The sequence below is a fragment of the Aureococcus anophagefferens genome (genome assembly GCF_000186865.1).
Source record: "Aureococcus anophagefferens unplaced genomic scaffold AURANscaffold_19, whole genome shotgun sequence".
NCBI classification, from domain to species: Eukaryota; class Pelagophyceae; order Pelagomonadales; family Pelagomonadaceae; genus Aureococcus; species Aureococcus anophagefferens.
Window position 1 is genome coordinate 173,756 of NW_008705579.1, and position 13,206 is coordinate 186,961.

At 73.1% G+C, this 13,206-nt stretch overlaps 3 protein-coding genes across 3 annotated transcripts; 2 read left to right on the top strand and 1 right to left on the bottom strand.

The window, feature by feature from the left end:
* Positions 1 to 6,628: 6,628 nt before the first annotated feature.
* AURANDRAFT_14652 (hypothetical protein) lies at positions 6,629 to 7,108 on the bottom strand (the record flags this gene model as incomplete). Its single annotated transcript, XM_009041236.1, has 1 exon — positions 6,629 to 7,108. A coding segment is annotated over one exon (480 nt), but the record flags the coding sequence as incomplete, so codon positions are not given.
* Positions 7,109 to 7,784: 676 nt separating this feature from the next.
* On the top strand, positions 7,785 to 8,903 carry AURANDRAFT_30247 (hypothetical protein; the record flags this gene model as incomplete). The annotated part of the gene is made up of 1 exon (XM_009041119.1): positions 7,785 to 8,903. The coding sequence occupies one exon, from the start codon at positions 7,785 to 7,787 to the stop codon at positions 8,901 to 8,903; it is 1,119 nt and encodes a 372-aa protein (XP_009039367.1).
* Positions 8,904 to 9,166: 263 nt separating this feature from the next.
* On the top strand, positions 9,167 to 12,040 carry AURANDRAFT_72108 (hypothetical protein; the record flags this gene model as incomplete). The annotated part of the gene is made up of 3 exons (XM_009041120.1): positions 9,167 to 9,924; positions 10,277 to 10,679; positions 10,754 to 12,040. 3 exons carry the CDS (start codon positions 9,167 to 9,169, stop codon positions 12,038 to 12,040), a joined length of 2,448 nt encoding a protein of 815 aa, XP_009039368.1.
* Between the last annotated feature and the right edge of the window lie 1,166 nt (positions 12,041 to 13,206).

Genomic DNA, 13,206 nt, shown 5'->3' on the forward strand with positions numbered 1-13,206 from the left:
GGACCCGAAGAATCGCGTGACTGTCCACGAAGACGCGATCGACCTCTGGAACTACGACGAGGAGATCACAGAATCAATTGCGAATGCTCATGAGGAACTATTGGCTGCAACATGCCCGATTGGTTACGCGGATATCACCATTGTCCGTGGAGACGGTCGCGTTCTGCGCCTCTTCGAGGGTGAGATCGACATGATACCGACTGGACTCCGCGTCGAGGATTGGGATGCGGGTTACGGTGAGTCGTATGAAATTTCTCTGCACTCGGAGAGATCGTGCTCGGTGACTCCAAGTGGCACTCCGAGTAATTTCGAGCGGCAGCTGTCGAGCCGCGCCTCTTTAAAAGCGATCGTCTGCGATCCTCAGGGTGGGCGCGTCTCCTACGTCGCGTCTTGCGTGCTTCTCGAGTTCGAGAACTGGCTTCGGTGGGACGGCATCAACAACTTCCCCGAACCTCACCGGATCGGCACTCACAGAGAAAACGTAAACGACCAGGAATCGGGCCCCTCGGACCTGGTGGGCGGCCGTTGCGGCACGACCGACGACATCCTCTACCTGCTCGACTTCATTGGTGATTGGCGTTAGTTATCCCTTGAAGTATGCGCGACGACGAATGCCGCGTTTCGCCTCGCGAGCTCGCGACGTCTGCTCTACACTAAGTTACAGCTCGGCCTCCGTGAGGAGCTTGAGGCGGTACTGCGTGTTGGTCGCGAAGGCGGGGTTCGCCACCAGGGGCGGCGCCCAGTCGTGAGACCATCGACCGGCGGTGCCCAGTCGTGAGTCACGGCTCCGAGTCCGGCCCGCTCATGGCATTCGCTCGACACCCCCTTTACGCTAGCCCGCGCGCCGCCGCTTGCGGGGGTCCGCGGCGCGCCGGGGGTCCGCGGCCTTCTTCGGCTGCTCCTCGGAGAAGCCGTTGGGCGCGTCGTCCGCGGGCGCGGGCTCGTCCTTGACCACGACGACGGGCTCGTCCTTGACGGCCGCGCGGCGCGCGCGCGGGTCCGCGGCGGCCTTGCGCCGCCGCGGGTCGGCCGAGGGCGCGGCCGCCGCCGCCGCCGCCTCGGCCTTGGCCGCGAGGGCCTTGGCCGCGGCGACCAGCGGCGCGCCCGGCGCGTCGTCCGCGGGCGCCGCGCCGTTTTTCAGCGCGGACTTCGCGGGCCGCGCGTGGCCCAGGCCCGGCCCCTTCTTCTTCTTCTTGAGCGCGCGGCCGCCCCAGCCGCTGAGGCGGATGGCCTCGTCGGACACGAATTTCGACGCCGCGTCCGCGCCGCGGAGCTTTTCCAAAGCCGCGCGCAGCGCGGCCAGCGGCCGGTTCGGCGTCGCCGCGGCGGCCAGCGGCAGCGCCGCGTCCTCGCTGTCCCAGTAGAGCGCCTCGGCCCCGCCGAGCCGCGCGTCGCGCACGCCGCCGACGGCCGCGTGGCGCCCGAGCGCGTGGCGCCGGTCGTGGCCGACGCGCAGCGGCGGCTCGTCGTCGTCGTGCCACGGCGCGACCGCGAAGCCCGCGGTCGCGTGCCACTGGCGCAGCGTCGCGCCGACGGAGCCGCCGCCCTCGAGCACGGACGAGCTGAAGTCGCGGCAGCGCTTCGACAGGTCGCCGTCGGCGACGTCCGCGAGCGCGACGTCGTCCGCGTCTTCCGCGTGCGCGTCCTCGTCGAGCGCGGACCCGTCGCGCAAATCCCGTAAATCGCGCAGCGCCCGCAGCGCCACGCGCGCGTAGTCGCGCGTCGACCCGAAGGCGTCGTCGCCGACGTCGCGGCAGAGACCCTTCCACGCGGCCGCCTCGGGGTCGTCGTCGTCGGCGGCCGCGTCGTGCAGCCCGTCGAAGAACGCGACGGCCCGCTCTAAAGCTTCAACAGCATCAAAGTCGCCGACGACCTCGCAGACCTTGCCGTGGCCCACGCGCGCGTCCCAGGCCAGCGACGCGGGGCACCGCGCGACCCACGCCGCGGCGCGGAGCAGCTTCGCCGCGCGCCGGTCGAGCTCGCGCGCGGCCCTCGACCGGTCCCGGCGCATGGTCTTCTTCAGCGGCGCGACCATGTCGTCCTCCGGCGCCGGCGGCGCCGCCGTGGCGCCCTGCGCCGCCAGGTTGTCGAGCGCGGCCCGGAGGCCCGCGAGCACGCGCTTCAGGAGCAGGCCGTCCTTGCCGGGCGTCGCGAGCGCGCGCAGCACCTTGGCGCCGTTGCGCTTCTCCTTGCCCAGCAAGCCCAGACACCGCGCGGCGGCGAAGTGGACGCCGAGGTCGGCCTTGTGGTACTTGGCGAGGATTTTGGCGAGAGCCCTCGTCGCGGCCGCGAGGAACGTGCCGCTGATCGACGACACGTGGCCCATGGCCCGCCCCTCCGGGGGCGGGAGGCCGCTCAATAAAGCGTCGAGCGCGGCCTTGGTCTTGCCGTGGTCGTCGCAGGCCGTCCGCTCCTGCATCTCCACGAGCAGCGCCGCGAGCGCGTCGAGCGCGAGCCGTAAGACCTCGGGCTTCGGCACGGCGAGCGCGTCGAGCAACGCGAAGGGCGCGCCGCAGGCGAAGAGCGCCGTGCGCCCGCCGGGGCCGTGGCACGCCTCGCGCAGCCCGACCAGGAGCCGCGCCGCGCGCGTCCACGGCGCCACGCCTTCGACGCGGCAGAACGCGGCCGCGCGCCGCAGGTGCGCGTCGTCGCCCGCGCGGTCCATGAGCTCGAGCGGCTGCTTCGACTTGGCCGCGGCGACGGCGGCCTTCGTTTCTAAGAGCAGGTAGGTCGCGTACGCGGCGCCGCCGCGGGGCCCGGCGTCGACGCACCGCGACAGCACGCCGCAGCCGAGCGCCTGCACGTCCGCCGCGCCCGACTCGACGCAGGAGCAGAGCAGGGGCGCCAGGTAGGGCGCCGCGTCCGCGAGGGCGCCGTCCCAGCGCGCCCGCGCCTCGCGCTCCGCGGCGTCGGCCGCGCGCGCCGCGAGCGCGTGCGCGCCGCGGCGGCCGTCGAGCGCCGCGCGGAGCGCCCAGTTGCCGGCGGCCCGGGCGGCGCGCGACGCCGTCCTGGGCACGCGGCGGTGTTTCGCGTCCATGATCTCCAGGCCCCGGTCGTCCTCGCCCCCAAAGGGCACGGCCGGGAACTCGTCGTCGAATTCGCGGCCGGCGCCGGCGCCGTCCGGCGCGTGCGCCGCGGCGGCGAAGGCGCCCACGGGCGCCGCCGCGGGCACGCAGGCGTCGAGCGCGGAGACGCCGCCGAGCTTCCGGTCCGGCCGGCCGCAGGAGAAGCGGCCGATCGCCGCGAGGAGCCGCGCGGGCGACCAGCACCGCGCGGGCGCCGGTTTCGCCTCGTCCATGAAGTCCGACGCCTTGCGCCGCTTCTTCGACGGGGGCTTCGCAGCGACGACGACCTCGTCGCCGTCGCCGGCCTGGCGCGGCGACCAGTACGTGAGCAGGTCGAGCGCGGCGCGCCGGAGCGCGCGGCCCGCGACGGCGAGGCGCGTCTTCGCCGCGTCGCCGCTGTGGCGCGACCGCCGCACCGCCGCGTCGAAGTCGTCGTCGTCGCACTCGAGCGGCGGCTTGGCCTCGCCGACGTCCGGGCCGAAGGAGCCGTCGACGGCGTTGACGACGCGGAGGAGGCACGCGAGCGCCTTCGCCTCGTCGCGCCAGTCCGCCGTCGTCCGCCGGACGACCTTCAGCAGCTCGTCGAGGAGCCCCGCGGCGGCGCAGGCCGACTCGAGGGCGCGGAGCAGCGCCGCGAGCGCCGACTCCGTGTCGACGGGCGCGCCGCCCGGGTACGCGGCGTCCTTGGCCGCGTCGTCGACGTCGTCGTCGTCGTCGTCGAGGACGTCGCAGCGCCGCGCGAGGCACGCGACCTTGGCCAGGGCGTCCTCGCTCCGGCCCGACGCGGCGAGCTGGCGCGGCAGGTCGCCGCGCAGGCGGTCGAGGCGGTCCGCGGCCTCGTCGAGCACGCGGAAGAGGCCCCCGGCGTCGTCGGGCGACAGGAGGCGCCGGTCGAGGCTCCGGGCGCGCAGCGCCGCGGCGCGGGAACCGCCGCGCCGCAGCTCGTCCCGCAGCCGCCGGAGCGCCACGGTCGCCACGGCGTGGGCCTCGCGCGGCGCCGCGGGCTCGCCGTCCTCGACGAGCCGCCGCTCCGCGTCGCCCAGGCCGCCCGCGCGCGACGCGCCCCACTTCGCCGCCTCGGCCTCGCCGACGTCGACGGCCACGGCCGCCGCCGCGCCCGCGCAGGCGCGCGGGAGCGCGTCGTCGTCGTTGTCGCCGTCGTCGAGCGGCCCGCCGGCCGCCGTCGCGCGCAGCAGCACGACGAGCCGGCTCTTCGCGTCCTCGCGCGCGAGCGACGACGCGGCGCGCTGCGCGCCGATCATGAGCACGGCGGCCTCGGAGCCGGCGCCGTCGCCCGCGACGGCGCCGTGGATCGCCGCGCGGTGGGACGCTAAACCGCGGAGCGCGGCCGCGCACGGCGACGGCGACGCGTGCGCCAACTCCGCGAGGAGCGCGAGCGCGTGCTGCGCGGCGCCGCCCTCGCCGCCCGCCGCCGCGACGGCGACGAGGCGCGCGACGCAGCCGGGCGTCTCGCCGAGCGCGCGCCGCGCCGCGTCGCCCGCGGAAACGTCGCCGAACTCGACGACGCGACGCGCCGCGAGCAGCACGTCGTCCAGGCTCGGCGCGCCCGGCACGTCGTCCTCCGGCGCCGTCGCGAGGCTCCGAGCGAGCGCGAAGGCCCCGGCGTCCAGGCGCACGGCCGTCGCCAGGCCCCCGTCGTCGCACAAGTCGCCGAACGACCGCGACGACTTCGGACATAGAGCCCAGAGCGCGCCGCCGCCCTCCAGGCCCCGCAGCGTCGCCACGACCTTGCGCAGGGCGCCATCGAGGGGCCGCGTCGCCGCGGCGGCGTCGAGGCGCCCCGCGGCGTCGCCGTCGCGCGCCGCGGCGCGCGCGGCCGCCGCCGCGCCGGCCAAAGCGGCCGCGGACGCCGCGAGGCGCTCCGCGAGCGCCGCGTCCAGGCACCGCGGGTCCAGCGCCGCGCCGCCGCCGATGAGCGCCGCGACGGCGTCCAAATCCCGCGCGCCGTCCCGCAGGCGCAGCCAGGACCGCGGCGCTTCCAGAGCGCCGCGCGCGGACGCGCGGAGCCGCGTTAACCCGTCGACGAGCGCGAGGCGCCGCGCGGCGTCCCCGAGGCTCGCGCGGAGCGCCGCCGACGGCCGCGGCTTCTCCATGACGAGCCGCGTGACCAACGCCGCGTAGCAGGTCGCGGCGACGGTCTTCGCCGCGGACGGCGACGCCGCGGCGAGCGCGGCGACGGCCGCGGCGGCCGCCTCGGCGCGCTTCGGCGACGCCGCGGCGTCCCCCAGGATCGCGCCGGCGACGCCCGCCACGGTGCCGACGAGCGCGTCGGCGAGGACCGTCGGGTCCGCGCTGCGCCCGAGCGCCGCGGCCGCGAGGCGGCAGCCCGCGGCGGCGTCCGCCGGCGCGCCCTCGACGGCCCGCGCGACCGCGGCGACGACGGCGTCCCAGGGCACGCGCGCGTCCGCCGGTGCGGCCTCCAAAGCATCCAAAGCGCCGGCCGGCGCGCCGGCGCAGGCCGTGATGAGGTCCACGTCGCCGTCGCCGTCGCCGTCGTCGCCCGAAAGGTCCGGCGCGGCCAGAGCGTCGTCGCCCGCGCGGTCCAGCAGCGCCGCGCTGAGCTCGTGCTCGTCGACGCCCGCGCCGGACTCGTCGTAGAGCGACGCCGGCGGATTGCGCAGCTCCGCCGCCGAGGAGCCGCGGGCCTGCGGCGCCTCCTCGACGGCCGCGGCCTCGGGCCTTTCGCCGTAGACGGCCAGACACGCCTTGGCGTACGTGCCCCGGATGGCCACGCGGTCGGCGACGACGTCGCTCGGCAGGCCCGGCGCGGCGCCGACCACGTAGGTCGCGCCGCCCTGCACGACGCACCGCGGCGACAGCGCGGCCCACCGGAACGACCCGGACTCCTCGACGCCGTAGAAGACCTCGATCTCGAACTCGCGCGCCTGCGTCGCGGCGGCGGCGCCGTGCGCGCTCGCGCCGCAGGGCAGCACGCTGAACTTGAGGATGCGGAACTTCTCCTTCCACGCGATCTCGTCCTCCGCGGGGCGGCCGAAGTGGCCCACGCTCAGCAGGCGCATGCTCGGCGCCGGCGGCTTCTGGTCCCAGCCGCTCATCGCTGCAACTCGGTGTTATATAATGTGTTGTTGCGCGGCGGCGCTCGCACGCCGAGGTTGCGCGGTCGCTCGCGCGCGCGCGGCGTGTTGTTGGCGCGCGCCGCGAGCTGCCTCGAGTTGTCGGCGGCGCCGGCGATTCAGCCGCCGGGGATCGCGACCGAGGCCTCTCGAGACCGAGGACGCCCTCGGAGGACTCCACGCAGCCCCACCCCGGAACCAACGCGAAATAGCCGCCAACTATACGTCCTCGGCCTCCTCGTCCTCCGTCTCCTCCTCCTCCTCCGCCGCCGCCTCCTCGTCGGGCGGCCGCGCGGCGTCGACGCGGATCTCCCAGGACGCGTCCTCCGGCGGCCGCGCGACCGCGGTGGCGACGGCGCGGTCCGCGCCGTCGAGGAGGTCGACGAGGAAGGCGGCGGCGGCGTCGACGCCGGGCGCGCCGTCCGCGAGCCGCGCGGCGATCTTTTCGCACGCGTCGCCCGCGCCCGCGCCGACGGCCGCCGCGGTCCACGGCGCGCACCAGCCGCTCGGGTCGACGCGGTAGAGCTTCGGCACCCCATCGTCGTCGACGCCCGCGAGGAGCACGGAGCAGCCGAAGGGCCGGAGGCCCCCGAGCTGCGTGTGCTCCTGTAAACGCGCGCCGAGCGCCGCCGCGAGCGCGCCGACGCCCATGGGCGCGCCCCAGGTCCGCGCGTGGGCGACGGCCACGTCCTGGCACTGCGTCACGAGGGCCCGGAAGTCCGCGGGCAGGCCCGCGTACGTCGCGACGACGGCCTCGGTCACGCGGCAGACGTGCGGCGACTCCGCGCGGCCGAGCCCCTCGTCGCCCTTGCGCACGCACTTGGCGAGGACGACGCCGTCGGCGCAGATCACGGCCGCCGCCGGCAGCGCGCGCTCGACGGCCTTGAACGCGAACTCGATCTGCTGCAGCCGGCCGTCGGGGCTGAAGGTCGACAGGCTGAAGCTGTAGGGGCTATTCGTCGCGGCGCCGGCGGCCGTCGCGAGGAGGAGCGCGCAGCGCACGCGTCGCAGCACTGCTGCGGGCGCGCGCATCGCGTTGGCGTTCGCTGCCGGTGCGCTGTCGCGTCGCTGCAGCTGCAGGCACACCTCGATGCGAGGCCTCTCCGGACAAAAGATGCGCCAAGGCAGCGGCCGCGCGCCACGCGATGCGGACTTCTCCGACGGCAACCTTGGTCGCGTCGCGCCGTCGCCTTCGCACTACGGAGGACGCGTCCTGGGAGATCCGCCTCGGATCTGGCGCGGCCGCGCGACGACGACGCGCGGAAGGCGAATGTGGGCGTCTAGAGTCGAGCAACGGCCATGTCCAGCCTGCGGCGGGTTGTCCGGGCGGTCGGTGCGTGCGCCGTGCTTTACAGCGGCGCCGCGACGGGCACGGAGCCCGCGAGCGCCGCGGCATTCCTCAGGCCGACGGTGAACTTTTTATTGCATTGAAGCGAGCGACTCCGCATCAGAGTCGACGAGAGTTGACGACGATCTCGCCCGGCGGCCGCGGCAGTCGGCCCACGAAGCGACCCGCCGCCCTTGAGAGGAGCGTACCGCGCTGCCGGACGTCCTCGGTATCGGCCTCGTTCGTCGGCGGGGCGGCTTTGGCGCTATAACAAAGTCGCCCTCGCGCCTCGAAGCCATGCGCCTCGTCCTCGCGCTCGCCGCGGTCGCGCGCGTGGGCCTCGCGCTCCAGTCGCACCCGAGACGCGCTCCGCGGCCCTGCCTCGCGAGAGCCGCCGCCGGCCCGCGACGAGCGGCGCCCCTGAACGTCGCCGCGGGCCTCGAGGCCGAGCCGCCGCTCGAGCAGCCGGCGGCGGACGGCGTCGCGCCCGCGATCCGGGACCCGGCCAAGTACGGCGCGGAGCTGCGCAACGCCTACCAGCGCTGCGGGGAGATCACGAAGATCTTCAGCAAGACGTTCTACTTCGGCACGACCTTCTTCTCCGAGTCGAAGAAGACGGCGGTCTGGGCGATCTACGTCTGGTGCCGGCGGACGGACGACATCGTCGACTCGCCGCTCGCGGCCATGCTCGGGCCCGAGCGCATGACCGAGGATTTGCGGCTCTGGAAGGAGCGCCTCGACAAGATCTGGGTCGGCGAGCCCACGGACGCGTTGGACCTGGCGCTCGCGGACGCGAAGCGGCGGTACCCGGACCTGGACATGGCGCCCTACGTGGACATGATCGACGGCATGCTCATGGACACGCCGGGCCACGAGATCTTCCAGGACCGCTACGAGACCTGGGAGGAGCTCTACTTGTACTGCTACCGCGTCGCGGGCACGGTGGGGCTGATGGTGCTGCCCGTGCTCGGCTGCGCGGAGGGCTACACGCTCGAGGAGTCCATCCCGCCGGGCCTGAGCCTGGGCATCGCCTTCCAGATCACGAACATCCTGCGGGACGTCGGCGAGGACGCGCTGCGGGGCCGCATCTACCTCCCCCGGGAAGACATGGCGAAATTCGGCGTCACCGAGAAGCAGATCATGGACGGCATCGTCGACGACAACTACAAGAACTTGATCAAGTTCGAGATCGACCGCGCCGAGGCCTACTACGTCGAGGCGCGCACGGGCATCCCCATGCTCGACCCGCAGGCGCGCCTCGCCGTCGAGGTCGCGCTCAACGTCTACCGCGGCATCCTCCGCAAGCTCGAGGAGAACGACTACGACAACTTCAGGAAGCGGGCCTACGTGTCCAAGCCGGAGAAGTTCCTCATGCTCCCCCAGTCCTGGATGAACGTCAAGGACATGGCGCCCTAGCCGACCGGCCGCCGCGGGACCGCGCCACCTCGATCGACCGCGCCGGCGCGCCCGCCGGCGAGCTAAGGTAACACATAGCACGAGCCTGTGTGTCGCGGCGGGGCGCGGCGCGAAGGCGCTCGGCAGCCGAGTCCGTCGCGCCACTTCACCTTTAATTCAACGCACTACGTCACGGTTGCACTTCGTCCGTGGCCGGGGCCCGGGGCTCTACAAAAGTATGGGGCAGCCTTTCGAAAGGTTTCGAAGCCTTGCTCAGTAATGGTATGGCCAAGTTTGTGCATGCGCTGCTCGCGGCCCTCGCGCGCGCGCGCATCCCGGGGTGCACGCCGCAATTGCCGCTGCCTACCGTGATCCACATCCCGAAAACGGGCGGCACCCAGGCCGCCGGCGGCGTCCTCAAGTACGACGCGAACCACGGGCACGACGTGGCGTTCCCGCTGCCGCTGCTCCTCGGCGGGCGCACCTGCAATTGGCACCACATCCCGCCGCGCTACTTCAACGCGAGCGGCGGCGCGGCGACGAACCCCTACCACGGTCGGCGGACCGTGTGCTTCGTCCGCGAGCCGATCTCCCGTTGGATCTCCCAGTGGGGCTACAAGAGCCAGGTCTCGCGGCAGCACCCGTCGAGCGCCCACGCGCTCAACGCGTACACGCGCCAGTGGCTCGGGGACCTAGTGATCGAGAGGCGCCGCGACGGCGACTTCTCCGCGGCGCTCGCGCGGCGCGCCGCGGCGTCGTTCGCGCCGTCGGCCTACGCGGGGCCGGAGCGGCCGCAGAAGTCGGTCATGGACTTCGGCCTGCGCAACCTGGACCCCGGCACGCTCGCCTGGGACCCCCAGTACGACTGCCACCTCATCCCGCAATCGACGTACGTCTGGGACGCGGAGGGCCGGCGGACGTGCGACGAGATCCTCCGGACCTCCAACATCACGAACGAGCTCCGCCGGTTCAAGGCCCTCGCCTGCAAGGAGCCCCCGGCGCCCCACGGACGCCGGCTCCGGTCGCCCCTCGACCCGGTGACGTCGAGCCACCAGCTCACCGCCGACGACCTCAGGCTCGACCCGGAGCTCGTGGACGCGCTCCGCGTGCTCTACGCCGAGGACTACGCGAAGCTCGGGGCCTACTTCGACGCGCCGCCGCCCGCCTAGATGGATGGGACCCTCGGGCCGAGGCCACGTCCTTCGCCTGCGTTAGGCTCTGCGTTCAAGCTATCTGGTTCCACCCAGGCGCCGACGGGCCCTTCTTCACTTTGTCGACGTTGAGCCGTGAAGCCGCGTGGCTCGTTGCGGCATAAATTTGCGTCGTCGCCGTGCGCTGCCGCCGCGCCGCACTTTTTGCACGGTGTCGAGACCTCTTGCTTCGTGCATGCGCAGGCGGCCGCAGCACGCGACGACCATGGGCAGCGACCGCTACGACCGCCACGACGGCGAGCGGAGCCCCTTTATGGTGGTGCTGGGCATGGGGTGCCTCGCGCTCGTCGGCTTCCTCGTCGTCGTCCGCGGCGTCTTCGTCGCGGGGTCCCACGTCGTCGAGGCCGAGGTCGCCTACGAGACGTCGCTGAGCGTGGCGACGTGGAACGTCGCCGCGATCAACAACAACCCGTTCGAGTACTGGATCACGCACCACGACCCCGCGTACAATTCGCTGATGGAGGACGTGCAGCGCTTCGTCGACGAGCCCGGCGACCGCGACGTGCCCGTGTCCGACGTCTTCACGGAGTCCATGTTCGGCGAGCTCAAGGCGTCCATGGAGGCCGCGGGCTGGGCGGGCCTCGACGTCGTCGAGCGCGCGCGGCGCGGCGTCCCGCGACCGCGACGATTTTCGAGCGATGTTGACCGGGATGTTGGTAGGTATGGCGCGACGACTTCCGGCACCGGAAGATCATCTCGGGCTTCGTCAAGGACGGCACGCTCGGCAAGAAGCGCCTCGCGTCCATGCCCGACCGCGTGACGAACACGATCAAGACCTTCGACGGCGCCGCGCCGTCCGTCGCGTACCGCCCGACGGTCATCAACTGCTACGGCGGCGGCGACTTGGGCGACGCGCAGACCTGGTGGGCGCGCTGGCGGGCCTTCGTCTTCGACGCGGACATCGCCAAGGCGCCGGGCGGCGACCGCGTCAAGGTCTACACGCTGTTCAACCCCATCAAGCGGTCCAAGTACCCGGCGCTCACGGAGGAGGAGGAGCGCGTGTCGATCCCGCTGCAGACGCTCGCGGGCGCGATCTTCGACGGCGTGCTCGTGCACATGATGAACGTGCTGAGCCCGACGTGGCAGGCGCTGCGCGCCGACATGTGCGACAAGCTCAACCGCCGCAAGGACGAGCGCACGCTCGACATCCTCGCGACGACCTATAAACGGACGGACGTCCTCTTCCTCCAGGAGGCCGCGAGCTCCTTCGTCGCCGCGGCGAACGCCAACGACCTCGGCAGGAACTACCACGTCGTCGCGCCGTCGTCCATGGACGGGTCCCGGGACCAGAACTCGCTCGTGCTGCTGAAGAAGAGCCGCTTCCCGGACCGGAACCGCGTCGCCGAGTTCTCGGACGCGATCGTCCAGCGGCTGCCCAAGGGCACGGCGGCGCCGGGCGACCTCGTGGCCCTGAGCGCCGTCGACGCCAACGACAAGGCCTACGTCTTCGCGTCCTTCCACGGCGACACGAACGGCATCCAGACCATGCCCGTGACGGACGCGGTCCACGCGCACGTCCGCGGCGCCGGCGACTCGGAGCTCCGGGCGCACGCGCTCGTCTTCGGCCTCGACGCGAACACCTACAAGGTCGAGCGCGACGGCTACCAGGGCGTCCTGCCCTACCAGGCCGACATCGTCGCCAAGGGCATGGCGTCGCAGCGCGGCGATACGGCGGCCATCGACCCGGCGGGCTACACGACGTTCAACGCGCGGACCTACCTCCAGCCCCAGCTCAACAAGGCCGTGTCCTTCGCGGAGCGCTACACGAACCTGAACGTGGACCACAACCCCAAGGACTTCATCCTCTTCTACCGGGACCAGCTCGCGCTCGCGTCCACGGCCAAGGACAACACGGGCAAGCGGCGCTACGACGAGGACATCATGTTCCCGACGCTCGACTTCCCCTCGGACCACGGCATCTCGTCGGCGGTCCTCACGGTCCTATAGTAAAAAAAACTCAGACGAGGGGCGACGTCACCTCGGGGGTCGCGGCGCCGGGCGCCGTCGAGTCGTGGCGCCGGTCGACGACGCGGGCCCACGGCTCGGAGCCGCGGCGGCCGAGCTGCTTCGTCAGCAGGGCGATCTGCCGCTCGAGGCGCCCGAGCTGGTCCTCCATGGCGCCGAGGCGCGCGTTCGTCATCACGGGCGTCGCGTACTCGCGGTCCATGGCCCGCAGCGCGCGCGCGCGGCGGCTCTCGCGGCAGTCGTGGACGGCCTCGTCGCCGCCCGTCCAGACGCCGCCGAAGCGCCAGTGGCGCTGGAGCACGCGCGCGGCGGACGCGCGCTCGTCCTCGGCCGCGCGCGCGGCCTTGTACCACGCGATCGCGAAGCTCGCCTTGTCGCTGAGCTCGAGGAAGTTCGACAAATTGGAGAAGGCGACGCCCAGCAATAAAATCCCGAAGATGCAGCAGATGATGGACAGGTAGCGGCCCGGCCCCGTCTCCGGGATCATGTCCCCGTACCCAACCGTCGTCAGCGTCACGCCGCAGAACCAGAGCACGTTCGAGAAGCCGTGCCAGTCCGCGTTCGCGCCGTAGACGTGGTGCTCGTTCCGTTCCGCGACCCAGATGAAGTAGCCGAAATACACCCAGCCCAGGAAGCAGAGCGCGAAGAGCGTGCCCCAGCCGCCGTCCTTGAATAGCATGCGGATGGCAAGTAGGCCGTCGAAGCGCGGGTGGGGGTGGGGAGAGACGCCCCGGACGACGCCGCGCCGGTGGCGGTAGATGGCGTTCTCCTCCCGGAGGACGCGGACGACGTGGTAGGGCCGCAGCGTGCACACCGCGTAGCACAGGAAGTTCTGCCAGTTCGCGCCGCCGTGCGTGTTCGGGAGCTGCGCCGGCAGTCCGGGGTAGGGCGCCAGGAGCGCGACGCACAGCTCGAGCGCGAGCTGGCGGCCGCTGAAGGGCCGCCGCGGCGCGATGGCCTTGTCCTTGAGGAGCACGACCGCGCGGAGCCGGTGGTACCGCGCGATCGCCGCGACGGACAGCGCGTTCGACGCCCACAGCGCGATCATCGCGTACTCCCGCAGCGCGCCCTCGCGGTGGTACGCGAACTCGCAGACGCCGACCGACGCCGCCATGGGCACGGCGCCGCCGACGACGAGGAGCGCGCGC